This window comes from Heloderma suspectum, chromosome 2, assembly GCF_057233095.1.
Source record: "Heloderma suspectum isolate Gila_16-S chromosome 2, 16-S_ref, whole genome shotgun sequence".
Classification (NCBI taxonomy): Eukaryota; Metazoa; Chordata; class Lepidosauria; order Squamata; family Helodermatidae; genus Heloderma; species Heloderma suspectum.
This window is the reverse complement of record NC_139459.1, coordinates 124,384,530-124,412,467: the sequence shown is the minus strand read 5'-3', so window position 1 is coordinate 124,412,467 and position 27,938 is coordinate 124,384,530. Positions and strand designations below refer to the sequence as shown.

The 27,938-nt window shown below is 47.3% G+C and overlaps 1 protein-coding gene across 1 annotated transcript; it reads right to left on the bottom strand.

The window, feature by feature from the left end:
* Nucleotides 1–34: 34 nt before the first annotated feature.
* On the bottom strand, nucleotides 35–26,566 carry LOC146352692 (thioredoxin-like). The gene is made up of 5 exons (XM_084834672.1): nucleotides 26,443–26,566; nucleotides 10,462–10,566; nucleotides 5,048–5,107; nucleotides 1,103–1,168; nucleotides 35–238 (listed from the first exon to the last, which is right to left on the bottom strand). The coding sequence occupies exons 1-5, from the start codon at nucleotides 26,563–26,565 to the stop codon at nucleotides 176–178; spliced, it is 417 nt and encodes a 138-aa protein (XP_084690798.1). The 5' UTR covers nucleotide 26,566; the 3' UTR covers nucleotides 35–175.
* Between the last annotated feature and the right edge of the window lie 1,372 nt (nucleotides 26,567–27,938).

Below are 27,938 nucleotides of genomic sequence, written 5' to 3'. Positions count from 1 at the left end.
TCACCACTATGAACGGAAGTGAGAGAGTTATAAAGCCGTTTATACATCTTTATTCTTTTCATTTACAGTCTGAAGGGTCAAAGTGTATTTGGGTACATATTCTAACTTGATCAATTTGTTATGTAGAAAAGGCTATAATTTAACAGTCAGCATTTCATGAATCCGGAATCTATGGTTATATTAGGCTCTTAATGGTTTCTTCCAACTTCTCTTTGTTTGCTCCGGAGAATTCATGCACCTGAAATACAGAAATGCCAAGTTTAAACTCTATTTCAAGATTCATCACTTTATATTTCAAGAGAAGAGCAGAGAAATTGAAGGCCTCTTTAAAAGTCACATGGCATTATGGTGGGTTGTACATCGCCCAGAGTGGCTGGGTGACCAGTCAGATGGGCGATTAATACATTTAATAAATAAATAAATAAATTATACAGGCATACCATCTCCCATAATGTTAATCGTCTGAAGATGCATGCCATTTTTGGTTTCAGATTATTTTTTACTCCCATGCTGCTGCTGTCACCCCATGCTCAAAATGTACTGAACATTAGGAGGGATGGCCTATAAAGCTCAGGAGAGGCTGGGAAGGATCCCAACCAGATACTACTAGCAACTCTTCAAAGTCAGAGTAGAAACTGTGCTCGCACCAACAGCAATTATCTGATGTCATAGAAGGTCCCGTAATGTGGACATTATATAGATCTTGTCTTGTTTGCTCCCCCTGGACAAGCTTGGAAGAATATAGTAATGCATCTTTTCTTGCCTGGTGTTGCTGCTGTTTTACCTCTGGACAGCAGCCTTGTAAATAAACTTACTAAAGTTACTAGGCATGGGACGGGTCCTAAATGACAAAAATACATGGTCTGATCTTGCATGTACACTTCTGCTTTCTATGCAAGACTGAAGCTGACCTTTGCTAAGCCTATGTCGGTGTAAACTGCAGAGGTAAAGGAGAGCTGAGGTCCTCTTTGGGAGATGGAATTTCAGGAGTGCAATTATTGAAGGATGCATTCCTAGACCTCTCTAGTCTCCCTTCAGCTGTAATGTGGTCATTCATATATAGCTCTCCACAACAAGCCTTGCTGGAAATGTGGGAACGTACCTTTTTATTATTCTTGTAGAACTGGAATGTTGGCATGCACGTCACAGCACAGTGTGAGGCAACATCCTAGAAGAGGAGATGAAAAGGGTTATCCAGATCAGTCTGGCATGGTACATAATCAGCATTCAAGATGAGAAATGTCTCCAAAGACCCATACCAACTCATGCAATTGTTAACAGTTGAGGGAGAGGAGAGGAGACAGGCAAAATGCAACAGGGATGTTTTGCACTAAGCAGAATAGCGGCACTGAAACAGACCAAAGGCCTACCTCTCCCCGCAGGCTGTTTCCACAGTGGCTAGCCAGATGCCCCTGGGAAGTTCAAAAGCAGACGTGAGAGCAATAGCCCTCTCCCACTCTTGTTCCCCAGCAACTGGAATTTAAAGGCATGCTGCCTGCTTCTGATCATGGAGGTAGCATATAGCCACGATCGATAGCCCTATCCTCCATAAAACTGCCAGATCCCCTTTTAAAGCTGTACAAGTTGGCGGCCATCACTACATCTGTGGTAGCAAATTCCATCGCTCAAGACAAGGATGAAGCTACAGCTCATTTAGTCTGTACCAAGATTAAATATGCAAGTGTGCAACACCTAGTTTCATAGTTCTGCTTCTCCTAGCCACAGGGAAACAACGATATTCAACAGTGATGCTTCAATTACAGAACACGCTGCTCACCTGTTCTTCAGCTTCTGAAGGCATGTCCAATAGCACATTTATTTACAGTTTACCATTTTATCTGTACTGCTTCCTCCAAGGAATCTTTGGAATTGTAGTTTGGTAAATGCTGAGAATGTTGTGACAACTGAGAGCATATCTAGACTATAGGCTGAAGCCAGTTTCAACAGCATTTCCCTCTTGCCAAGGAACCTTGGGAACTCTATGTCTCTGAAACTAAAAGTTTTACTGAATTGTAAACACTTACTGAACTACAATTCTCAGGGTTCCCTGGCAAAAGGAAATGACTATTCAACCAAAATCCATAGGCAGTGTCATGAAATCTCAGGGTACGTTTTCAAACTTCAGCAGTTTTAGTGCTGACTGCATGTTTGAAAAGGATTCGGTGTTCTCTGGATGATCAACTTGGGAACTGTCACATAACAATGCATCATGTGCTGAATACATGCAGTGGAGGTAATCCCACTTTTAATTCATTAAGATCGCAATCCTATGCCTATTTAGTTAGACAAAAAAAAAATAAAGGCTTACAACTCCCAGCATTCCCCAGCCAGCATTGCTGGAGCATACTGAAAGTTGAAGGACTCCTTCCTGTCAAAAAATGCATAGGATTGCGACCTAAGGCTAACTAATGTTTCCCACCCACCTACCCTTGCTATGGAAAGAAGAGGCAAAGCAAAAGAAGCCTTCCATCACTCCCAGCCTTCAATTCAGGTATTTTTGTACACTTTCCACATATCACAGGTTGAGCTTGGGGCCAGTTGCAGGACATTAGAATTCTGTCATCACTGGATATCATTTTGAGTCCTAGCAACCAAGTTCACTCAACAAGTGAGTATGAAGTGTTAGTTTTGGTGGCCAGTGTACCCCAATTTTTAGCTGAAAAAGGTTCCCAGAATGGTTTATGAAGACCAGTAATAAAGCAGTCCCTGCCCTCAGGCTTACTATCTACAAGACACAACAGAAGAGGGAAAGGGATTGGGAGGGAGAAGGAAAAAAGCAAACTCAGGCATTAATTCAATCCCAGGCATCTCCAGGTAGGGCTGGGAAAGACCTCTGTCTAAAATCCTGCAGAGCTGCTGCCAGTCTGTGCAGACAATATGGAGCTAGATAAACAGATTTGGTACAAGACAGCCTTCCCCAACCTGGTGCCCTCCAGATGTTTTGGACTACAACTCCCAGCATTCCTGACCATTGGCCATGCCAGCTGGAGTTGAAGTACAAGACTTCCAAAGGGCAGCAAGCTGGGGAAGGGTGGTACTGGCATCTTCCCACATTCGGAAGCATGGAAGCTAATTTGGTGTGAAGTATTTTAAGCAGCTTGACTTGCTACTGAGTGGATGCTGCTCAAAGATTCAAAAACAAAATTAGCTCCACAGCTCCAAAATTGTCACAGTTGAAATACACCGTCTCTGCAGAAAGTACAACTTGGGAGTTCTGACATTAGTAACCAGGGATTCAGCTTCCAGCATTTCAGCTGATTCAGTCAGAACTTTATACAACAAGTTGCAATGAAAAGACGCTTGTAATATTGGAGGTTTTACTATTGCATTTTGTGCTGTTTACTGCATGTCCCACCACGCTCGCTGTTGTGGTGGGACATTGTTTGCAAGCAGACTTGCTCATTTCTGCTTGATGAAAACATACTTGCATCTCCATGTCGTAAAAATGCATAGTTTTCATGATCAGTTATCAATAATTCAACCAGAACTATCGTCTAGGTCTGCAGACTAAAAAGTTTGGGCATGTGCAGATAGTTACACAGGGATGACCAGAAGTTACACCTGCCTCTTGGGAGTGCCTCACATGTGAGGCACTCCCAAGACGTAGAAAAGGCTATAGACATTGAGCCTACTAGTGATGGTTATTCCCAGTCCATTTCCATATGCTTCCGTACAAGGATGGGAAGGATGAGCCAAGTCTTTTGTGCTCCGGAACCACCATTCATGGTAAGGATGGACGAAAGTCCCTTACCTGGTCCCGCAGCTGTTTTCGGTGGGGGGGGGAGGCGCCCCATCCCTCCCCGCCGAAATTCTGGCCGGGGGGGTGGGAGCGCCCCGCCTCTCCGGCCGCGAAAGAAAAATGTAAAAAAACCCACAAAACACGTGATAGGCTACGTAACGATTTACGTAGCCTATCACAGCTGACTTTGAAAAAAAAAAAAAAGCGCGTACACAAATGGCAGCGCCCATGGGCGCCGCCATTTGTGTTCCTTATTTGGGCACGGGTAGTCTACATAAAGATTTACGTACACTACAGCGAAAATAAGGGCAACGCAAATAGCGTTGCCCTTATTTTCGCCGTAGTCTACGTAAATCTTTACGTAGACTACCCGTGCCCAAATAAGGAACACAAATGGCGGCACCCATGGGCGCCGCCATTTGCATACACGCTTTTTTTTTTCCCCCCCAAAGTCAGCCATGATAGGCTATGTAAAGATTTACGTAGCCTATCACGGCTGACTTAGAAAATCTAGCCATGATAGGCTACGTAACAATTTACGTAGCCTATCACGTTTTTTTTTTTTTTTTTTTACTTTGCTGGGAAATGGCAGTGGCGGCAGCCAGTCGGAAGACCGGCCGCTGCCGCCGAAATGCCACCAGGACCCGCCGCCAAGAGGGACATTCGCACGAGGTAAGTCCCATCCGGGGGGGGGGGGCGGGGGTGTCGGAGAATTTCCCCACCAATTTCGGGGGGCCGAATGCATTGGCATTCGGCCTCCCGGAGATTCGTGGAGAAATTCTCCGACATCCCTAAATGGGCAAGAAGATTCTCTCATGTCAGCAGCTTTTTAAAAACCGCTGCTTTAAAGTTGTTTCAAGTGTAGACCCTTCCACATTTCTTTGCAGTCATGCTAGATGGATTGCTAGCTTTGTACCTAAGAAGAGAGAAGTGCCATAGGCTGAAGAAGCTTTCAGACTGTTCTGGGGAAACCTGGGATTCTTTAGAACAGGGGTGGGCAACTTTTGGTTCTCCAGATGTTTTGGCTAACAACCCCCATCAGCCCGAGCCAGCATGGGAAGTGGTGAGGGATAACAGCTGCAGTCCAACATCTGAAGGTCCACAAATTGCCCACCCCTGCCTTAGAAGCTTAGCAGGGGTTAGCAAGGAAGTCCAGCCACTGCTCTGTACCCTAGAACGTGGCCCTGAACCATTTGCAACATGAAGTCCTTGGTTAATTACAAGCCATCTTGAACACAATCACAGTAGCTTTAGCAACAACGACTACAGTGCCTTGCCCAAGTTTGAGAGCACCACTCTAGAACGTACGTTAGCATCATCCACGTCAACTTCAATGAAGATTGCAGCTGGATATTTTTCATTAAGACTCTGTTAAGAAAGGAGACAAGTTAGGCAAAGGTTTTCATATGGTATACCCACATATATTGGTTAGCATTTTCAGTAACAGCATTTATTGGGATGCATACAGATGAAACGTGAAGGGCTCGCATTTCATGCCTTGAGTTTTTATAAACACCTGATAAACCCGTAGTAGCCAATACCTGTAGGAGAGCCTCCATCCAGGAAGATGGAGTACTTGCTGCTGCTGCGGCCACCGCCACCGCTCTTCCTGTGGGCTTCTGCCTGGCAGACCGCCACTCCCTGCAGCACCAGGCCCCCAGGTACTGAGCCAGCTGCTGCTGACTGTCGCTACCCGTTCCTCCTGGAGGGACCATATAAGCTGGCTGGCTGAGGTGGCTTGGGAAAGCCAATATCGGTAAAGGGGATGTTTTGATTTTTGTTTTAACTGTTGATGGGGGGTGGGTTTTGTTGTGTTTTTAGGAGTGGGCTGCCTGCCTGATAGGCGGAAGCGAGGGGGCATGTGTCCACCTGAAGGAGGCAGTGGGGGGAATGTTGGGGACAGGAATATACAGAGTCTGGGCAGCAAGCACCAGCGGAGCGCTAGGGGCAGGCCAGGCCAAGCAAGGGGAACAAGGGAGAGATGTGTAATATCTGTCCCCTGTTCTGGGCCTGTCCAGAGCCAAAGGATGGCTGGGGGAGGCGTGACTCCACCTTCAGGCCTTCGTTTGCTGCTCTGCAATGCCAGGTCTGTTACCCAGAAAATATCCCTCATCCATGACATAATCCTGGGTGCAGGTGCAGACCTGGCATGTATTATGGAGACCTGGCTGGCTGAGGCCGCTGCTCCAACTCTGGCGGCCATGTGCCCAGCCGAATTTTTGTATGCACAGCAGCTGAGGGCTGGGGATCGGGGAGGGGGAGTGGCTGTTATCTACCGGGAGCCCTTGCTCTTCACCAGACCCCCTCTCCGGGAGACCAAGGTTGCTGAATGCATGTACTGGAGGTTGGGCCCAAAGGGCAGTCTGGGGATTCTGTTCGTGTACCGTCCACCCCGCTGCATGACTGACTCCCTGGCCAAGGTGCTTGAAGTGGTCTCTGAAGTGTGTGTGCAGTCCCCTAACTTATTTGTGTTGGGGGACTTCAATGTACATTCAGAGGCCATCCTCACGGGGGCACCTCGGGACTTCATGGAGACCATGGCTTCCTGGAAGCTGTACCCTATTCTAACTGGACCTACCCATGTAGCCAGTCATACACTAGACCTTGCATTTGTTTCTGGAGAAGCAGGGAGTGATCTGGAAGCCGGGGGTATATCCACCACCCCCTTGTCGTGGTCAGATCACTACCTGGTGACGTTGGACTTCTCGGTTCCACAACCCCTCCGCAGGGGTGGAGGACCCATTAAAATGGTCCGCCCTAGGTGTCTTATGGATCCGAATAGATTCCTGAACATGCTTGGGGATTCTCTGGAGCATGCAAACGACCACTCAGTCAATGCCCTGGTGGGTGGCTGGAATGCTGCAATCACTGGGGCATTAGATCAGGTGGCTCCGAAATGCCCTCTCCCCCTGAACAGGGCTCAAACTGCACCATGGTTCAACCTGTGGTTACGAGCCCTGAAACAGGAGGTGAGACAGCTAGAGCACCGGTGATGGAAGTCTCGCTCTGAAGACCATCGGACACGGGCTAGAGCTCTATCTTCAGCCTATCGCGTGGAAATGAAGACAGCAAAAGAGGAATACTATGCTGCCTCTTTCGCGTCCGCAGAGTGCTGTCCCAGGAGGCTGTTCCCAAGTGGTCCGGAGCCTGGTCGGTCCAGTTGCTCCGGAACCGCTGGAGCATTCTAAGGCCTCGGCAAGGCACTTTGCAGATAAAATTGATTGGATTAGGAGTGTTATTCCGTGTGCCGTGGATACAGTTAGCGAGCGAGAGACGGCCTGTGGCAAACTGGTTTTGTGGGATCGGTTCCAGCTTCTTCTTTCTGATGAAGTGGACAAGGTGCTTTCATCTGTAAAGCCGACCACCACCTGCTTACTTGATCCTTGCCCATCTTGGCTCATTATGAGCTGCAGAGAAAGACTGGGTGAGGGGATCACGACAGTGGTGAATGCCTCCCTTGAGGAGGGAGTGATGCCATCAGCCCTCAAGGAGGCAGTTATCAGATCACTCTTAAAGAAGCCCTCCTTGGATCCCGAAGTTTTGAACAACTTTCGCCCAGTCTCGAATCTGCCATTTTTGGGCAAGATCATTGAGTGGGTGGTGGCGATGCAGTTGAAGGCACACTTGGAAGAAGCCGATTATCTAGATCCATTTCAATCGGGCTTCAGGCCTGGGCATGGGACAGGCACGGCCTTGGTCGCTTTGGTCGATGATATGAGGAGGGCTTTGGATAGGGGCGAATGCTCCTTCCTTGTTTTCCTCGACCTCTCAGCGGTTTTTGATACCATTGACCACAGTATCCTCCTGGACCGCCTGGAGAGGGTGGGCGTTGGAGACTCGTATTACAGTGGTTCCAGTCCTTCCTCTCCGGCAGACACCAGAGGGTAGCATTGAAAGAGGAGGTTTTGGACCCATGGCCGCTCACGTGTGAGGTGTCACAGGGTTCCATCCTCTCCCCGATGCTATTTAACATCTATGTGAAGCCGTGGGGGGCTATCATCAGGAGGTTTGGGGTGCAGTGTCATCAATATGCAGATGACACGGAGCTCTACCTCATATCCAAATCTTCACCAGGGTTGGCCATGGAATCCCTGTTTAAATGTCTGGAGATGGTGAGTGGCTGGATGGAACTGAACCCTGACAAGACCAAGGTACTTCTGGTGGGAGCCAACGATAGTTTGGGGGATGTTGACTTGGTATTGAATGGGGTACGGCTACCCTTGAAAGACCAGGTCCTCAGCCTGGGGGGGTCATTTTAAACTCCCAGCTGTCCATGGAGGCTCAGATGTCAGCCGTGAGCCAGACAGCGTTGTACCAACTCCATCTGATACAGCGGCTGTGTCCCTACCTTCCTGACCATCTGCCCCCATCGGGAGTACATGCCCTGGTCTCCTCTCATCTAGACTACTGTAATGTGCTCTACACGGGGTTACCCCTGAAGACGGTTCAGAAGCTACAGTTGGTGCAGAACACGGTGGCTCGCCTGATTAAAGGCAGCCACCGGTGTGATCACATCAGTCCGGTGCTCAAGGAGTTGCACTGGTTACCAGTTGTTTTTCGGGCCAAATTCAATGTGTTGGTTTTGACCTTTAAAACCCTATGCGGTTCTGGCCCAGCCTATCTCTAGGAGCGCCTCCAGCAAAACCAGACATGCCAGCAAAACCAGGACACAACCTTGAGAACATGCAACTTTCAGCTGTCCCCACATCAGGATGAGGCAACCATGATTTATCGCGCAAGCTCTACCGCTGGTCCTTTTGTTCCCCACAACCCCCTACTATAATGAGCAGGACTCCAGGTGTGCCGCACAGCAGGCTAAGAAGAAGGTAAGCAACAGGGCAGAGGATGAAACTGCCTCAATTCTCACTGTGTTTGAGAAATTTTAGAAAGGTACCACACTTTCAGAAGGTACAAAAGCCCTGCCTTCTCTTCTCTCATACACTGCAATGCTGAATCAGAATAGCACTGTAATGTTATTCCAATTCTTCAGGAGTGTAGCAGAGATTAGGAACAACCATTCCAGCTTTCATAAATATTTTGACCTAAGGTTATGGTCGTGGTTGTTTATTGTAGTAGGGGGGGAGGGGGGTTGTAAGATATCAAATGCATGTGTCCTGACAGGGAATGCAGACTAGCAAAACTCCTGGAAAAGTCAAGACCAAGTTTGAGCAACCAGACTATTTCCCCACCTCCTCCTCCTCGCAAATTCAATAAAGGTCTACTCCTAGCCAGTCTATTATCTTGCACCAAGAGGAGTCAGTTTTTGCTCTCTCTGTGAGCTTTGCACACTGAACTTGCATAATTTCTCCTTGCATAATTGCTCCTGGGTTTTGTTTGTCCGTCCCCCATCCCGCATACATACACACATACACGTGCACGTGCGATATTGCTAGTCATGGGCATGAGGGCAGGAGCTATGGAGGTATGGGGCTATGGAGCAAGGCAGTCAAGTCTTGCTCCCAACTGTTCAGCCATCCCTCTATCGCTATTGAGGTACTGCCACACTTCCCAACATTTCTTCACAGCCACACATGATAGGCAGGTTTCTATCTCGCAACTCCTGTGCTCACCACCACAGAAGCTGTGCTTCTATTACAGCAGAACTAAAATGGCCCTCCCATTTCAGTGCTCTGTTCTGGGACAGCAAAACAGCCAGGGCCATTTCAGCTATTGAAGGGGAGCCCAAAAGGAAATCGCTGAAACATGGCGGAGGGGCTCAGGTTAACTTACTACGTTAGTTTGCTCAGGTTTTGTTAAAAATAGCCATCAAGGCCAAACGACCCGAACCCCTCTTGAAGAGAAGGCAGCGTGTGGGGCTGTCATCGGCCGTTTGTCCTGAGGGCAACAGCAGCACTATGCTACGCTGCACCTTCTCTTTGCACAAGAGTCTGCAGACTTAACACTTATACCATTTTTGTTAAAATTAAGCCAGTAAGGTAAGTGTGTGTGCGCGCGCGCGCATGCGCACACATGCTTCAGCTGCTTCCCCTCTGAAACCTGCCCCTCCTCCCTAGCTCCAGCAGCCATTTCAGTCCACTCCCTAGTTCTATGGAATCACAGCACACAGAGCTCCAATTATAGTACATTCTCCAATAAAGATCTATGTGGGGCTGCCCTTAAGGCTGCTCAGGGGGCCGTAGCTAGTGCAGAACGCAGCAGCTCAGCTGTTGTCAGGAGCTGCCCCTTTTCAGCATGTAACTCCTTTGCTGAGGGAACTGCACTGGCTGCCTATTCGCTATCGGGCCAGGTTTGTTTTGGTACTAGTGTATAAAACCCTAAACAGCTTGGGCCCAGGATACCTTGGAGAGTGCCTTCTCCCTTATCAACCTGCCCAGTCACTGAGATCATCAGAAGGCTTCTGGTGGTTCCGCATGGACCTATAGCCTGATTGGAGTCCATCCAGAGAAGAGCCTTCAGTGTGGTGGCCCCCTTTCTATGAAATTCTCTGCTTCTGGAGGCCAGGCAGGCACCAACCCTGTGTTGTTTCCAGCACCTCCCAAAAACATCTTTATTTCAGGAAGCCTTCCCTGACTGACAAGCGCCGGTTTATATCGTTATTCTGTTTATTTTAATAATAATTTTTAATGTGGAGTTTTATTCTTTTATCCTCTTATCTTTGTCTTTTACTGTTCACCACTCTAGAATCTGTCTAGATGTGGAGTGGTATATAAATATCGTAAATAAAAAACAAATAAAGAAATAGAGTATACCAGCTTACGTACATGGAAGAAGGGCTTGATCATTTTGCATGGTCCACACCATGTGGCAGTGAAGTCAACAATTATGAGCGTTTCTTCATTATTTGACAATGTTGATTGAAATTCAGCCTGTGGGGAAAGAAACAGATATGCTAGTTTAGAGCTGCAACCAAGGAGACAATTAATGTGCAATTTCTAAAAAAAAAAAAGCAACTGTGTTTTGAAACGCGTAAAACCAGGCCAAATCTATACGGTGGATCTCGAAACAGCTTCTTCCAAGGTGCGTACCAGCATACCCCTGAGCATGAACTACAATGCAGGAAAAATATCTGAAAGTGAAATGAGAGGCAAAACCAAGACAACTTTAACAAGGACACAAATCGACTCCATTTCTTGATAAGGATCAGATTTTAAATATACAGTGTTAACATATTTTGTTTTTAAATATGTGTTAAGTAAGAGCCAGGTATAGGGTGCAACATAATGAAATAGTAGATCAAGAAAGCAAGAAAACTCACCTCATATCAAAAGGACATATAAAAACATTGTGAATCTACATCAAAGCTAAATGCTGTTACTGCTTGACAAGTCTTACCCCCATCTTTCAACCATACCATAGTTTAGCTTTGCAATCCACAAGTTACTAGTCCAGAGATATATTTTTCTGGTTGCCCACACATACCTAACAAGATCCAAAGCTTCCCCACCTGGACACAATCCTTATGGTCCATAGGCAAACAACTACAAAGTTCAACAGTATAGTTAGTACTTGGGATATATGATTCTGGGAATTGTACTTTTGAAGATGCCCCTAATTTAGCAATCCTAGTTTAAAAGCAACATATAGCCAGTCAGAAAATCACTAGTGACTTACAAATGTTGTTCTTAGATCCACATAACACCATCTTTAAATGCTTGGGGGATGCATGCATGGTAGACAATGGATGGGACAATTTGTGCCAGAGATGCACGTCTCCCCTGCAGAGCAAGCAGATAGAAACCCAACACAGCCCATGAACAGATCCAAGATCATTTTTCCCCATCCCACCCACCTTCGTGCTGGCATGCAGCTTTCAAATTCAGTTGGAAGACTTGCTCACAAGATTAGGATTGCATCCCCAAGGGCTGACTTAAGTGCATGCACTTTGTATTTCGCATGCTTCCTTGCACGTATCTTATGTCAATATCCATTTCCATTACTTTGTGGATAATACCCAAGCCGTTTCTTTCCCTGCAGTCAGCGAGGTCTGTGTCATCTGATCTTCCTGGAAGAGCTCACCGTTAACGAGAAAGCAGCACTTCTGCGGAGCAGCACCTGGCGTACCAATTCAGCACACTCAACGACACGCCAGAGGTACACAGACAATCCCCTCACTGTATTCTGCTAGTTATACTCAGCTGGCAGAGATGAGCACAGCGACACAGGCAAGTGACAAATGAATCCCATGCTACTTGTCTCTTTCCCCTAGTTCTTGCCCCTGGTTTAGCAGTGCAACACAAGAATGAGCAAGCGCGCGTATGTAGATCGCTGGTCCTCCAGCTGGTGGATTGCGGCCTGACCCAAGGTGGGCTGCAACGTCATCACAAAGCAAATGTAAGGGAAATGGGTCCCAAGTGCATATCTGGGCTGAAGATGGGTCCTAGGTCTGAAAAGGTTGCAGAGTACTGGTGTAGGCGAATTGACCTGCTCTACGATGTGCAAATCCCCCCCAAAGATGCACTTCACGGGCAATGTTCAGCACCCAGCTGTGTGAAAAACTTTTTCCCCCTTAAGGAAACCATTAAAAAAAAAAAAAGCTAAAGTTTTCTATGGAAAATTTTCCATTTTCTAAAATCCAGTCATTTCATATAATTGGCAATGTGATGAATGAATATCAGCACCACACAAAATGAGCCAGTTTCAAAGTTGTCGTTAATCACCTCCACAGGTGATTATCCCTAGGAAGAATATAGCAAACGCACGGTTCTTTGAGTGTGGTAAAAATCAGTTATCCTAAACATTTTCTGTTATCTAATTGTCCCTGTTCGTATTATGTTTAAAGAGAGAAAATATATGCCATTAAGCTGCCATGTCATAAAATATCTGTATTGGAACATCTGTAAATACATCTTCAAGTAAAGCCTTAAAGATAACATTTAAAGCACAGTGTGCTTTCCTGAATTTCTCCTAATCAAATATTTTAATTAAAGTACTTTTTGCCATTGGAAAAAAACTTGTTACACTTCAGGTTATACAACATGTAAAATTAACAAGTTGTACTTTAGTTTTGACAGATATATAATAGACTTCCTAAACACTGAAAACTTCCTGGAAAAAACCACATTACTGATGGAAGCCCACTACGGAATGTGATAAGCCTCTTTTCTGTCCCCTGCCCAGAAAGCAAATTTTAAAAATGGAGGGGGGATTTACTATTCCCCCATGCATAGTAAGGTGGCATAGTTCTGTGAGGCTGTACCTCACACCAATGCGAAGTATTTCCAATGGCTCAAAGGTAGGAATAGAAATTGGCATGGTGAGAGGGACTTAGAGTGAATGAATGAAAGAATGAAAATTTAGAAGCTGGTTTAGCAGGATCTCAGTCTCGCTTAGACAGTATCATGCAAATCCTAACCACAGAGAGAGAGAACACCTTATGAATGTCTGGCACAGCAGAAACTGGTATTGAAGTGTTATTTAGCCAGGTAATGAAGATACAGATGAATGAGCTTGTAAACTGACTTTTAAAATGCCTATCCTCTCAGGGTCTTCAGCAAAGGAGATTGTTACCTTGTCGTGGTGCTGGAGCTTGAGCACCTCAATGACATCATGAGCGAAACCGTGAAGGGACACCCAAGACGGGAAGGTCATGGCAGAGAGGTCAGACTAAATACGAACCCTGGGGAAGGAAACGGCAACCCACCCTAGTATTCTTGCCATGAAAATTAAATGGATCAGTACAACCAGAGATAAGTCGGTATACCATTGGAAGATGGGACTCCCAGGTCAGAAGATGGTCAAAATGCTACTGGGGAGGAACAGAGAATAAGTTCAACTAGCCCCAGATGTGATGACGCAGCTAGCTCAAAGCCGAAAGGACAGCTAGCAGCCGATGGTGCTGGTGGTGAACGACGAATGCGATGTTCTAAAGATCAACACACCATAGGAACCTGGAATGTAAGATCTATGAGCCAGGGCAAATTCGATGTGGTTACTGGGGAGATGTCAAGATTAAATATATACATTTTGGGTGTCAGTGAACTGAAATGGACTGGAATGGGCCACTTCACATCAAATGACCACCAGATAGACTACTGTGGACAAGACGACCACAGAAGAAATGGAGTAGCCTTTATAATTAATAATAAAGTGGCTAAAGCAATGTTTGGATACAATCCAAAAAAATGACAGAATGATCTCAATTCGAATTCAGGGTAAGCCATTTAACATCACAGTGATCCAAATATACGCCCCAACCACAGATGCTGAAGAAGCAGAAATAGATCAGTTCTATGAGGATCTGCAGCACCTACTGGATAGTACGCAAAAAAAAATATGTTATTTTCATTACAGGAGACTGGAATGCTAAGGTGGGTAGTCAAACAACATCTGGAATTACAGGCAAGCATGGTCTGGGAGAACAAAATGCACAGGACTAGGCTGATAGAATTTTGCGAAGACAACTCACTGTGCATAACAAACACTGTGCATAACAAACACGTAAACACTCAAGGAAGATAGATACTTTTGAACTGTGGTGCTGGAGGAAAATTCTGAGAGTGCCTTGGACTGCAAGAAGATCAAACCAGTCCATACTCCAGGAAATAAAGCCAGACTGCTCACTTGAGGGAAGGATATCAAAGGCAAAACTGAAGTACTTTGGCCACATCATGAGAAGACAGAATACCCTGGAGAAGATGCTGATGCTAGGGAAAGTGGAAGGCAAAAGGAAGAGGGGCCGACCAAGGGCAAGATGGATGGATGATATTCTGGAGGTGACGGACTCGACCTTGGGGGAGCTGGGGGTGGCGACGGCCGACAGGAAGCTCTGGCGTGGGCTGGTCCATGAAGTCACGAAGAGTTGGAAGCAAATGACCCAATAAACAACAACAAAAATCCTCTCAGGGTATTCAAATGCAAAACATCTATGCCAAGGTAACCTTTGTCTACCAAAAACAGTATCGTGATCCAGGTGGCTTGCTGAAACAGCATTGCCATCAACTCTGGCAGGGAATCCCTGCCCTGGCTAGACATGTTTAGTAACATTTATAAGGAGGTTCATCTTCCAAAAGATAGGGGAGCCCTGCACTCTGCCAGGTTTTCTTAGCATTTACCTGCAGAGCCCCACAAATTCTCAAAGAAATGGAAAAAAAAAAAACACCCCGCATTTGAAAAGCATTATGGCCAGGGAAGGCGGTTGCTAGTTAAAGCCGCTTTCTGTGGCAAGTCCAACACGTTGATCATTCAAGAATCCCCTGGAAACAAGATGTTAGCAACAGTTTTGTGCCACCTTATGCTAGCATACTATCACACCATAAATAAGGTTATGTTCTCTTATGTGAAGAAGCTGTAAAACCAGATATGTTTTGGATGGCGGTGCATAATGTTTCTTCCAAAAGATCAGAGAAAAGCACAAGGTCTCTCCGTTTCGAAAGTGGCTTATCAAAGAGGCAACGCCTATGTTTGAGACAAGCGCACACTGGCCATCACTGTATGAAATTGCAGTTTCACTATTTGGCAAGTGTACCACAAGTCCAAATATGAGTTGCCACTCTTAATGCAAGCCGCACTACACATACAAATATCCCCAATGCCATGTTGTCATTTTGCTGCTAATCAAGGCAAACAGAAGGTAGGAATTGCAAGACTTTGCCACAGACAGACCCATGGGCCTCCCCACTCTTGTCTGTGAGAGACAATTCCCCATCTGTGCCACAAGGTGGCTATCCAAATTTTCACACACCCAGTTTTGGCACATTATACATCCATTAAAAAAATCTACTTGTAGACTGACTAGTTACACTCCTGTATGTATCTGTTACAGCCCACACATCCTCCAAACAAACCATTTGGAGTCTATTTGCTCTTACCTTGGAGACACTTATGTTTGGCGATGAAACAAAATTCTGGTTTATTGCTCCTCAGGGGTGCACAGGAGGAGAGGGGAGGGGAGAGCTTGGAGTTTTGCAGGGGCTCCTTTCTGCTCGTGAACATAGTGTTTGAATGTGGTCAATATTCTTCAAACACTTTGATCAAAATTCACACCACACAATCCAGGGAGGTTACAGCACAAAAGTTCAGTGAATGTAATTGGATCTATCATTGACATGCTATAATCTAAAGCATGATAATGTGACACAGACTGGCTTAAAGGAACAGGCCACATGTATAGGTCAGGGTTGTGGCACTGGATGAGTAACCAAGTTTGGGGCTAGAGGCTTACCAAATGACATGTCTGGGAGTCATCCTACTCACTACATGGCAGGAAGCCTCGGTTGGCAACCAAGTGTACTCTTGACAGTGTGCTGCAGCCAATGTTGGCCTTCAGATACATATCAATAAGAAATCTATTTCCAGGCACATATTTGATGCATCTGCACATTTTTAGGAGTACACCTAAGAACACAATATACAAGTCAGCCCTTCTATGTAGGCGAAAGCAAGGGTTGGTGTTATCAGAGAACAGAAATGAGAGCCCTTAATTCAAATCTCACCTCAGCCATGCCTGTATTACAAGGACTGTTAACATGCTTGTTAACCCTTGCATCTGAAACATTTTTAAATGCCCCATAAGTAGCGTCACCAGGGCATCAGTGGTAGCCAGCAAGAAAGCTAAAAGTGTACTCAGCTGCAGAACTAACTTCGTAAAGACATACCTGCAAAGGGAGCACCTCTTTCAAAATGGTTCCAGGCTACATGTTGTGCTAGGACACAACATCAGTCTCATAGGTTGGAGGGGTTTGCTACAGGCATGTTACATATTGCCTGCCCCGTCACCTGTAAAATTCCTGGGCCTTAGGTACAAAAAGGGATGCACTGAACCTTGCTGGCATAAGATGGCTGGCTACCAAGCCCAGTCAAAATTGGAGGCTCCCTAATTAATGGAGCAAACCCTCCTTTTCTAGGCATATGGCTTCAGTGCTTAATAGATCCAATTGCATTCACTGAATTTTACGCTCTAACCTCCCTGGATTGTGTGGTGCGAATTTTGAGCAAGGTGTTTGAAGAATATCGACAGTCTTCAAACACTATGTTCATGAGCAGAAAGGAGCCTGTGTGAAAACTCCAAGCTGTCCCCTACTTTCTCCTCCTGTGCACCTAAGAGGAGAAATAGACCAGAATTCTGTTTCACTTTAGTAGATTCCTGCCTTACCTGTCAATCTGGAACGGTGGTTTGAAATAAACTTTAACTAAACAGCTAAATAATCCCGTTTGTAGTTGGCTTGTTTACCAATTGACTGGAGTTTATTTTAAATCATGGTTCCTGGTTTGCATGCAACAAGCATCAAGGATCCAGGGAGAGCGAAACTGACTGCTGGTTTATTCCTCCTCCTGTCCATTCGGATGGGGGGTGGGGGGAGGCGTAAGCAACCAAGCTCAAGGTTTTACTCAGGCTCCTTTCTGGTCATGGATGCAGCACTAAGCCATAGTTTAGTGTTAGCTGCAAACCCTCCCAACTGTATTGGAACCAAAGTTAGGTTTAAGTCTACAGCTGTGTCCTTCATTTGTACTCAAGAAATTCAGCTGCTCTGATTGCAGTCAAGAGGATTGTAAAGAAAACCAGGAACAAATGAGCAATACCTTTAAAAAAAAAAAGTCTGAAGTATTGCGGTATTCCTTTTGAATATTACATTCAGACAGTATTTGGAACTACTAAAGCATTCTCTTCCCAGCCAACTTTACCATTAAGGATGATGAAATTTCAGCTGCGGTACACACTGGCACATGCCATTTTGTTGCTGGCTGAACATTATGTACCCACATCAAAATAAAATGGCCTTACTATGAAGTTTTTAAAATACCCATTCCAGAAAGATTTGATAAAACTAACATTCATGACAGTGTCTTCAACAGATAGCCAGTTCCTTAGGTAAACAGCAATACTTACAAGTACTGAAGTTATGTCACGTTAACTACTATTTGCCAAAGTTCAGAAGATGGTACCCTATAGACCTGATTATTTCTCAGCGGGTAAGTCACCTTGTGGAGAACATCACCTGCCATATAGCCCCCAATTTAGACACTGTGGTTCCAAGACAGGGATGGGGAATTCGGGCCCTCCAGATATTGTTGGACTACAACTCAGATGCCCCACTTGTGTTATAAGACATTGACCCTCTGGCCTACTGTTATTAAGTTACACCGAAGGGGCTAAGATGCAGTAATTGATTGCATCTAGATTTAAGTTGGGAAAAAACCCAACTTGAGCTTATGTTTTAGTGTAAAGGCCTTTTTAATAGTTCCATGCTTTTTGAAGTTGCTTTTTTTCAAGCTTCAATATTATACTTGCTGCTTAGAACACTGCCAGTACACTGCCAGTCCAAGTTCTTAATGAAATTCCAAGTTCTTTGATCATGAAATGCCCACAATTCAAGGGCCTTAACCACCATCTTGACTGACATCCAACCCCCACTACAGCCAAATTATAAAATACACGTGAAGTGCTTTGTGGTCTCCAAGGGCATTTCTGAAGAGGCAGAGGTAGGAAATTACTATTCACCCGCTCTTTTCAGATGGGTCAAGAATTACTTGCCCAAGGCCACCCAGCAAGGATGTTACTGAGCAACTCTCCAGGTTAGAGCAGACACTATGGCTGCTATATGGATGCTTCTAGAAGCCCTTCATGTACGGCATGGGTGGGCAACTTTTGGCCTTCCAGATGTTTTGCCCTACAACTCCCATCAGCCCTCACTATTGGCTATGCTGGCCAAGGCTGGTGGGAGTTGTAGCCCTCTAGAAGTTCTGGCCTAGAAGCTGCCCATCCCCAGTGTATGGGCTGCCATGTCTGAAAACTGGTCACCAGCTGCCAGGAACTGTGTGAAGACTCATGGCACATAGCTTTCAGTGGTATACCTCCCCCACCCAAGTGTGGAGCCAATGCCCACCAGAAATATTCTCTTCAGCCTTCACACAGCAGCCATATTGGAATGGGCCTTCAGGCAAGTCTGACTCTCAATCCATTAAACCACACCGGCTATGAGAAATTCTGTTTCAACAAGCCACCCCCAAGACCTCACCCATTACTAGTCAAGAGTGGCTTGACCTCTCAGAGCTGCCACCACCACAAAGAAGTCTGAAACTAGGCAACTCTAACCATCTGTGGCTCTTCCCTCTTCTGGGGGATTTCCAGAGCTTAATCAGTCATATTGTCAAGCAGCTCCACAGCATTTGTTTCTGCCATACAAGGCACTCTACACCAGATTTCCCCAAACCTAGTCTCCTCCAGAGGTTTTGGACTTCAACTCCTATTAGCCCTAGTCAGCACGACCAATGATCAGGACTTCTGGGAGTTGTAGCCCAAAGCATCTGGAAGACTGCCCTGCACCATGTTTCAACTAGCAACATCAGTTTCTCTTAAGAGAAAGCTACTGTCAAACTCTAATTAATAGAGCTCTGCACCTACAAATTACAGGCCATTGTAATCATGAAGCAGTCAGGCAAAGAGATGCAATATTCTTATTAAGGTTTTTGTGACTACGCAGATCCTTCCAAGATATAATTTATATAAAGCACAGAATCATGGATAGTAAGGTAGGAAGGGAACACAAGCGCTGTACAATAGCCATCATCCCCAACCTGGTGACCCCCAGATGTGTTGGACTGCAACTCCAATTACTCCCAGCCAGCCTGGCCAAGCTGGCTGGAAATTATGGGACTGAAGTCCAACACATCTGGAGGGCATCAGGTTGGGGGTGACTCCCCTAAGGCATGAGTGGACAACTTGTAGCCCTCCAGATGTTTTGGCCTAACTCCCATGATCCCTCACCACTGGCTATGCTGAGTAGGGCTGATGGGTGTTGCGGCCCTCCAGATGTTTCGACTTACAAGTTGCCCACCCCTGCCTTTAGGGATACTTTAGAAGCTTCACCCTTCTAAAATACTATTTAAATAGAGATCAGCATTCCCAAAAGCTTAGATGGTGAGGACAGTACAATTAAATTCACAGGTGATATGTGGAAGAATGTCACCATTTCAGGTTACATGAAGAGCAGAGAAGCAGTAATGCTTTACTGGGTACTAGGAAGGCTACATTTCAGTACAGCACCAAAATTAAAGGATACTGAAAAAAACAATCCAGTAGAGAGAGCTATAGGAGGTTTTCCAGAAGTTAGCTTTTGGCAGAATCATCTATGCATCTATGGGGGATTAACAGGCCAGCTGAGGAGAAGAGGGGCTAGACACTTTACAGCTGTCCCCTCTTCTGGTTCTTCCCCCAACCTGATGGTTCCTGGCGGCCTTACCAGTCTGCCCTCGGGTCTGGTGGTGCTGCTGCTGAATGCCAGGTCGGCCCAAAATAAAATCTCCCTCATCCATGATTTGATTGTGGATGAGGGGGCTGACCTGGTATGTATTACTGAGACCTGGGTGGGGGAACTGGGAGAGGTCACTCTCTCCCAGCTGTGCCCTCCTGGGTACTCAGTGCAGCACCAACACCGACTCGAGGGTCGGGGAGGGGTGTTGCCATGGTCTACAGGAATTCAATCTCCCTCTCCAGGCTTCCTGCTCATTCGAGTGCAGATCTTGAGTGCTTGTACCTTGTGTTGGGTACCCGGGATAGATTAGGGATTCTGTTGGTGTACCGCCCACCCCGCTGCCCATCAGACTCCCTGTCTGAGGTGACGGAGGTGGTCTCGGACTTGGTGTTGAGGACCACCAGGATGATGGTCCTGGGGCATCTCAACTTCCATGCCGAGGCCGCTGTATCCGGGGCGGTTCAGGACTTCATGGCCGCCATGACAGCCATGGGGCTGTCCCAACATGTCATCGGCCCAACGCATATAAAAGGACACATGCTTGATCTGGTTTTCTCGACTGGGCAGGAGGATGGTGATCTGAAAGTGGAGGAATTAACATCTGTCCCTTTGTCATGGTCCGATCACTTCCTGCTGAGGTTCAGACTCCTGGCAGCCTTCCCCCTCTGCAAGGGTGGGGGACCTATTAAAATGGTCTGCCCCCAGAGATTAATGGATTCCGATGGATTCCAGAGGGCTCTGGAGGATTTTCCTGCTGGTATGGCTGGTGCTCCTGTCGAAGCCCAGGTCGCTCTGTGGAATGCAGAGATGACTCGGGCGGTTGACACGATTGCGCCCAAGTGCCTTCTCCCACTGAGCAGAGCCCGGCCAGCTCCTTGGTATACACCTGAGCTGAGGGCAATGAAGCAAGAGGGGAGACGGCTAGAACGCAGGTGGAGGAAAACTCGTGCTGAGTCTCACCGAACACAGGTAAGAGCCCACTATCAAGCCTACTCTGTGGCGACAGAAGAGACAGTTCTTTTCCATCAGCATTGCATCTTCTCAGTGTCGTCCAGCAGAGATTTTCCGAGTGGTTCGCGGCCTGTTACATTCTGGGCCAGGGAGAGAGACGGTGGAACCCTCGGTGGCACGCTTTGACGAGTTTGCAAGGCATTTTGAAGATAAAGTTGCTCAGATTCGTCATGAATTGGACACCACCATTAATGCAGTCCCATTGGTAGAGGCGTTCAGAGCACCGTCTGGTCCAGCTTTATTGGATGAGTTTCAGTTACTGAGGTCTGAGGATGTGGACAAGGTGCTTGGCCAAGTCCGATCGACCACTTGTGTGCTTGACCCTTGCCCTTCATGGCTTATTAAATCAAACAAGGAGGGGATGTCTGGCTGGGTCCAGGAGGTTGTAAATTCCTCCTTGAGAGAGGGAGTGGTGCCTGCCGCTTTAGAAGAGGCGGTAATTAGACTACTCCTGAAAAAGCCTAACCTGGACATAGAGGATGTTAATAATTATAGGCCAGTGGCCAACTTCCCCTTCCAGGGCAAGGTGCTTGAGTGGGTGGTTGCAGGACAGCTCCAGGCACTGTTGAATGAAATGGATTATCTAGATCCATTTCAATCGGGCTTCAGGCCTGGTTTTGGAACGGAAACTGCCTTGGTCGCCCTGTGGGATGACCTCTGCCAGGAGAGGGACAGGGGGAGTGTGACCCTGTTGATTCTTCTGGACCTCTCAGCGGCTTTCGATACCATCGACCATGGTATCCTTCTGGATAGGTTGTCTGGGTTGGGAGTTGGAGGCACTGCACTACAGTGGTTCCGCTCCTACTTGGATGGCCGATTCCAGAAGGTGGTGCTGGAGGATTATTGCTCTGTGCCATGGCAATCGTGCCATGGGGTTCCTTCCACAGGGCTCTGTTTTATCCCCCATACTGTTTAACATCTACATGAAACCACTGGGAGAGGCTATCCAGAGGGGTGAGCTAAGGTGCCATCAATATGCGGATGACACCCAGCTCTACCTCTCTTTCTCATCAAACCCAGGTGAGGCAGTGGCTGTTCTGAATCAGTGCCTGGGCACGGTAATGGACTGGATGAGGGCCAATAAACTGAAACTCAATCCAGACAAGATGGAGGTACTGTTAGTGGGTGGTTCGTCTGCCCGGCTAGGTGATATTCAATCTGTTCTGGAGGGGGTTGCACTCCCCCTAAAGGATCACGTTCGTAGTTTAGGGGTGCTCTTGGACCCAGAACTGTCACTTGAGGCACAGGTGAACTCAGTGGCATGGAGCACTTTTTATCAGCTTAGGCTGGTATACCAACGACGCCCTTATCTGGACAGAGATAGCCTAGCTACAGTTATCCATGCTCTGATAACTTCTCGTCTGGATTACTGCAATGTGTTATACGTGGGACTGCCTTTGAAAACGGTCCGGAAACTTCAGCTGGTCCAAAATAGGGCAGCAAGATTGTTAACAGGGACTGGCCTGCGAGCTCATATTACGCCAGTACTTTTCCAGCTGCACTGGCTGCCAGTCCATTTCCAGGCCCGATTCAAAGTGCTGGCATTAACATTTAAAGCCCTTAACGGCTTGGGGCCAGGTTATCTGAAGGATCGCCTCCTCCCATATGTGCCTGCCCGGACCTTAAGATCATCGTAAGCGGCCCTTCTCCATGAGCCCCTGCCAAAGGAAGTGAGGTGGGTGGCTACTAGGAGGAGGGCTTTTTCTGCTGTGGCACCCCGGCTGTGGAATGAGCTCCCTAGTGAGGTCTGCCTGGCACCTACATTGTATTCCTTTCGGCGCCAGGTGAAGACCTTTTTATTTTACCAGGCATTTTAGCACTTTAGCTTTCTAGACTTTTAGCTTTGCTGTTTTAAAAATTTGTATTTTAAACTCCTGCACTGCTGCTAGGTTTTATTGTGGTTGTATTGTTATATTGTGGTTTTAATGTTCTATATATTTTGAATTGTTTTATTGTGTGTTGTTTGGTTTTAATTTTTGTGAACCGCTCAGAGAGCTTCGGCTATTGGGTGGTATAGAAATGAAATGAATGAATGAATGAATGAATAAATAAATAAAAATGCATATTTACTCAGAAGTAAGCCTCACTCTGTTCAATGGGGTTTACTTCCTGGTTGCAGCCTTAGCATAGTTAGCCTGAAGATATAGCAGGTGAGGGCAGCAAATGAACACTAGCAGGTTTCAACTATATAGAATGTCAGGAAGAAAGAGAGCAATTCAATATTACCGAGATTAGATCAAGCAGTAATACTTCTAAAGACCATGGGGGGGGGGGGAGAGGTTTCGGCTAAAGATTAGGAGACTGAACAATGGTCAGCAATGGACTGGATTGCCCAGTCATGAATCTTCCTTGAAGCTTTTCCAAGAAAGAACTGAACAGGCATCTATCAGGAGAGCTTTTATAAAAGAAGACCCTTTTGGGGGGCCAGATTCTTGTGAAATTCCAATGGCATGGAATTTACCATGCCCACTCGCAGGGAATATCCGTGTCATGAGTTCAGTAGTGGAGGACCTCAGGCCTGGGGGCCGAATCTGAGTTCCCCAGATGGCCCCGCCCCTTTCCCTCACACACCAAGCATTTGGTGGTTGCCCTGACTTTTGCACAGTCCCTTCCCGCATTCTTAAAGGTTGAAATGCCTCTAAGGCTTCCTTACTGGTAGTAAGAGATTTAAGCTAAAATACTGTGGTATTTTGGCTGGCCCTGCCCTTTTGCTTTTGGCTCCACCCACCAGTGGTATGCAGCCTCCCCCCCCCCCCCCGCTCCCATCTCTAAAACGGAATTCAGCCCTCAGGCTGAAAGAGGTTCAACAGCCCTGCTTTAGTACACACGCCTACTGTTATCGTTTGCTAGAAATAGTTTAGTGTGATGCACCCTCCCCCAACCTGGTGCCCTCCAGATGGGTTTGACTACAACTCCCATCATCCCCTCTAGTCATGCTCACTGGGACGAAGGGAGTTGTAGTCCAACCCATCTGGAGGGGACAAGACTGGGGAAGGCTTGTGTCGTGGCATGGGGCAGTTTTGCTGCTCAACCCTCCCCTTCAATAGCTGGATTGTACCTTACATGCCATCCTAAGGATTACCTTTGAAACCTCAGAAAAGGAGCTTATAAGATGTCAAGTCAAACAACCTAAATGGTTACAGTTTTGTTACCCTCTGGCATGCCCTTTAACACCCAGCCCTCTTTACCATAAGTAATACTTAAGCATTGCTACACTAGTCAGCTATTTATGTTGCAACATTTGCAGATGAAAGCACGAAGGCTCTTATGGCACCGTGAATCATTCTCAAACACTGGGGTGGCTATGGAAAGATTGGTAGAGGGTGGGAAATGTTAAAAATGGGTCATCTTAAGTTTCACACCAACGATGCGTCAAGATTTAAGAGAAAGCCAGACACTGTTGTATTCTTAAGCAGTAACAGGAATACGAGAGAAATGCAAGCATAGATGGAGTTGGGGGAGGGACAGGAAGAGGAGAAAACTCATGTGAGTTGTTCTTGCGTTATATTTGACCTAGGGCACACCCAGCAAAATTAGCAACGAGGTTTTCCGATGTCATGAATAACCACTTTGTCTACAGCAAAACAGCTGATAACCAAGGGAATCAAGGAATACCTCCTTGCCAAGGATAGTTTTCCTTCCTGCAAGTTACAGGCTGCAGAAAGCAACTTGTTTAATACTCATTTAGAGCCCTGCATTCCAACAGCTGGGCCTCACAGGAATTGTAGTCCAACACAACTGGAGGGGACCAAGTTGGGGAAGGCTGCTCTAAAGAAATGGCAGAAACGCAATCCTGCAAGGTAGCTCACCAACTAGTTAAAATTCAGTCCTCATTAGTAAGAAATTATTTCCTAATGTACCTTGCTGTACAGAAATGTTTTTGAATGCGTGTTACCTAGCACAAGGAAGCTTCTGCTCTTTAGTCCTGTTCCTGATTCTAAAGCCTGGGGGCTGGGGGGAGAATTGAGTATCCACTGGTCCTGAAAGTACCTCTCTCCCATAGCTGGTTGAGGTTTGACACAGAGCTGTTGCCAGCAAGCAGCTCCCTCTGCGACAACCAAGGAGATTCGGTCCGGTCCTACCCGAGGTCATGAACATTTGAATTCAGCCCTAATGTGCCAACAGCAGATTAACACAAGTCTCCTACAGACACTGGAAGTGAGGAAGGTCCTTTGACAGACAGCTGGGAGCATCTTGCGGAGACGCAGAACAGTCTCTGCGCCAGGTTATTACAGCAATAATTTTTGTCTGCAAATACGGTCCCTTCTCCTGCCATTTCCCTCCTCCCTTTTTCCAGTCAGTGAAACCAACACATCTCTCTGGATATCTCCGCACTGTTGCATTTGGCGGGCGCTGCAACCGTTTGCGCAGCCATTAAAGCTTGTTGCCAGAATCACACAAACAAGAGCAGTGGGGCATAACTTTAAAAAGAAAATTAAGATGCTACACGCACTGCAGCTCAGATAACAACTTGATGACCTTTGCTTCAAAGGTGGTTATAAAATATGGACTAGCCAGAAAACCAATCTGACCATTTAAGGCTGCAATCATATCCCCACTTACCTGGGACTAAGTTCCACTGAATACAGCGGGTCTTGCTTCTGAGTAAGACCTGCTGTAAACATGTTGTACGCCTAGGCAGCTATGCATTGGATTATACATCACGCTGAACACAGGGGGGCTTACTTCCAAGAAAACATGCAAACGGTTATGCTTTGTGGCTTACTATGCACCAATGAAAAAGGAACTCTACTATGACCGAGAAAAATAAGCAGTTTTACATGAGTAATTTAATGGGAACGCCAAGGACAGCCAGCTGTTTCTGGTTCACCAACCCCATCAACAGCTGCCCACCCCACATATTAAGTTTGATCGAGTGAACACGAGCAGGAGTCCAACCAGGTATTACAGAAGAGATAAACAGCTGGGAACCACCATTGCTGTTTTTACACACACACACACACACACACACAGAGAGAGAGAGAGAGAGAGAGAGAGAGAAGGGCGAGCCTGAGTAAAGCTATCCAGGGACTCCGAGATGAGGAAACAGACAAAGCTCGTCCTCCTCCGGTGCAAGGGACGGAGGGCGGGGAAGTCTTTCCACACCGGTCTGACTGGCACATGCTCAGCCAGCTGCTGATGCAACACAATCCGCCCCAGGGCAGATTTCCAGGAACGCGGATCCAGCCGCAGCCCCAGCACCAGGGTGCCGGGGCAAGGGGAGCCAGGGCGGCGCGTGCAGCGCCCATTTTGCGCCCGATGCGTCTCCACCTCCTCCCTACTACACTAGAGATAACGGGCAGCCTTCGCTCCGAAACGCCCCAGGCGAGCAAGAGGAGCCCGCGCCGCCCTGCCCGCAGAGGAGGCGCCCAGGGGGTTAACCCTCCTCGCCGCCGCGTCCCTCCGAAGCGCCGCGTTAGGGGGCAGCGCGCTCCCCGCCGCGCTCCCGCTTCTCCCGACAGAGGCTCGCGCTTCCCTGCCGGCGCCAGAGGCCTACCGGGAGCCGCGCTGCCCTTCCTTGGAAAGCCCCGCTCCCCTTACCAGGTTTCCCACGACTATCACCATCTTTGCAGCCTCTGCAGCGGGTCCCCTCGTGTCGCTCGATCCCGGCTCTGGCTCCGCGATGGCCGCTCCGCTGCTCTCGTTAGCACCGCCTTCCTGCATCGCCTTATGTATTGCAAGCGCCAGCCCAGCACCATGCTCTGCGCAGGCGCCCTGCTCCCTGGGCCGAGGGAGGGCGCCTGCGCCGGCGCGTGCATTTGTCCCCCTCCCGCCTTCCCCGCTCCCGCCTTCCACGGCTGAGAGCGAAAGTTCGGGCTTTGGCGCGCCGTGGGTGGCTGAGCAGGGCTAGAAGGTGGATGCGCGGAGGCGCCTCTGGAAGAACCAGGCTCGTGGCAACAAGATACTGGAAATAAAAATAACAGCGATGACGGCGATGATGATGCGACGTGTTGTCCTATTTTCAGAAAAGAAAGGGCTTGTATTTACAGCCCGGGCCTAACCGTATTACTCAGAAGGAAGCCCCATTGACATCAGTGGGATTTACTTCCAAGCGCAGAAGAAGAGCCGTGCTGGATCAGACCAAAGGTCCTTCCAGTCCAGCATTCCGTTCACACAGTGGCCAACCAGCTGCCCACCGGAAACCCACGAGCAGGACGCGAGTGCAGCAGCTGCACTGCTCAACATGCTTCCCAAACTCGTTGAACCAAGGGGGATTTACTCCTTTGTAAGCATGCTTAGGATCGGGGCTACGCGGATGCTTAAGACTGCAGCCGTGCAGCATAGCCCTTTGCGTGGTTACTCAGAAGGCAGTTCGGCTGTGTTCGATGGAGCTTACTCATTGGCAAGCGTGTAGGGCTGCAGGTTTAATGTCCGTTGCACTACACGCGCACACACACACACACACACACAGTTCTGTGTGGAAGGGTAACAGCTTTCTGAAGTGCCCTGTCTTCAAGCGCATTTCTAATTCCCACACCCAAGCCTCTCTTCCTGGAAGCAAGTGACATGATGGAAATCAGTTGTTGTTGTTCAGTCGTGTCCGACTCTTCGTGACCCCATGGACCATAGCACGCCAGGCCTTCCTGTCCTGTGCTCTCTCCCGGAGCGTGCTCAAGTTCATATTCATTGCATCCGTGATGCTATCTAGCCATCTCATCCTCTGCCATCCCCTTCTCCTTTTGCCTTCAGTCTTTCCCAGCATCAGGGTCTTTTCCAGAGAGTTTTCTCTTCGCATTAGGTGGCCAAAATATTTGAGCTTCAGCTTCAGTCTCTGTCCTTCCAATGAGCACTCAGGGTTGATTTCCTTTAGGATTGACTGATTTGACCTCCTTGCAGTCCAGGGGACTCGTAAGAGTCTTCTCCAGCACCACAGTTCGAAAGCATCGATTCTTCGGTGCTCAGCCTTCCTTATAGTTCAGCTCTCACAGCCATACATTACTACTGGGAAAACCATAGCTTTGATTAGACGGACCTTTGTCGGCAAGGTGATGTCTCTGCTTCTTACTATGCTGTCTAGGTTTGCCATAGCTTTCCTC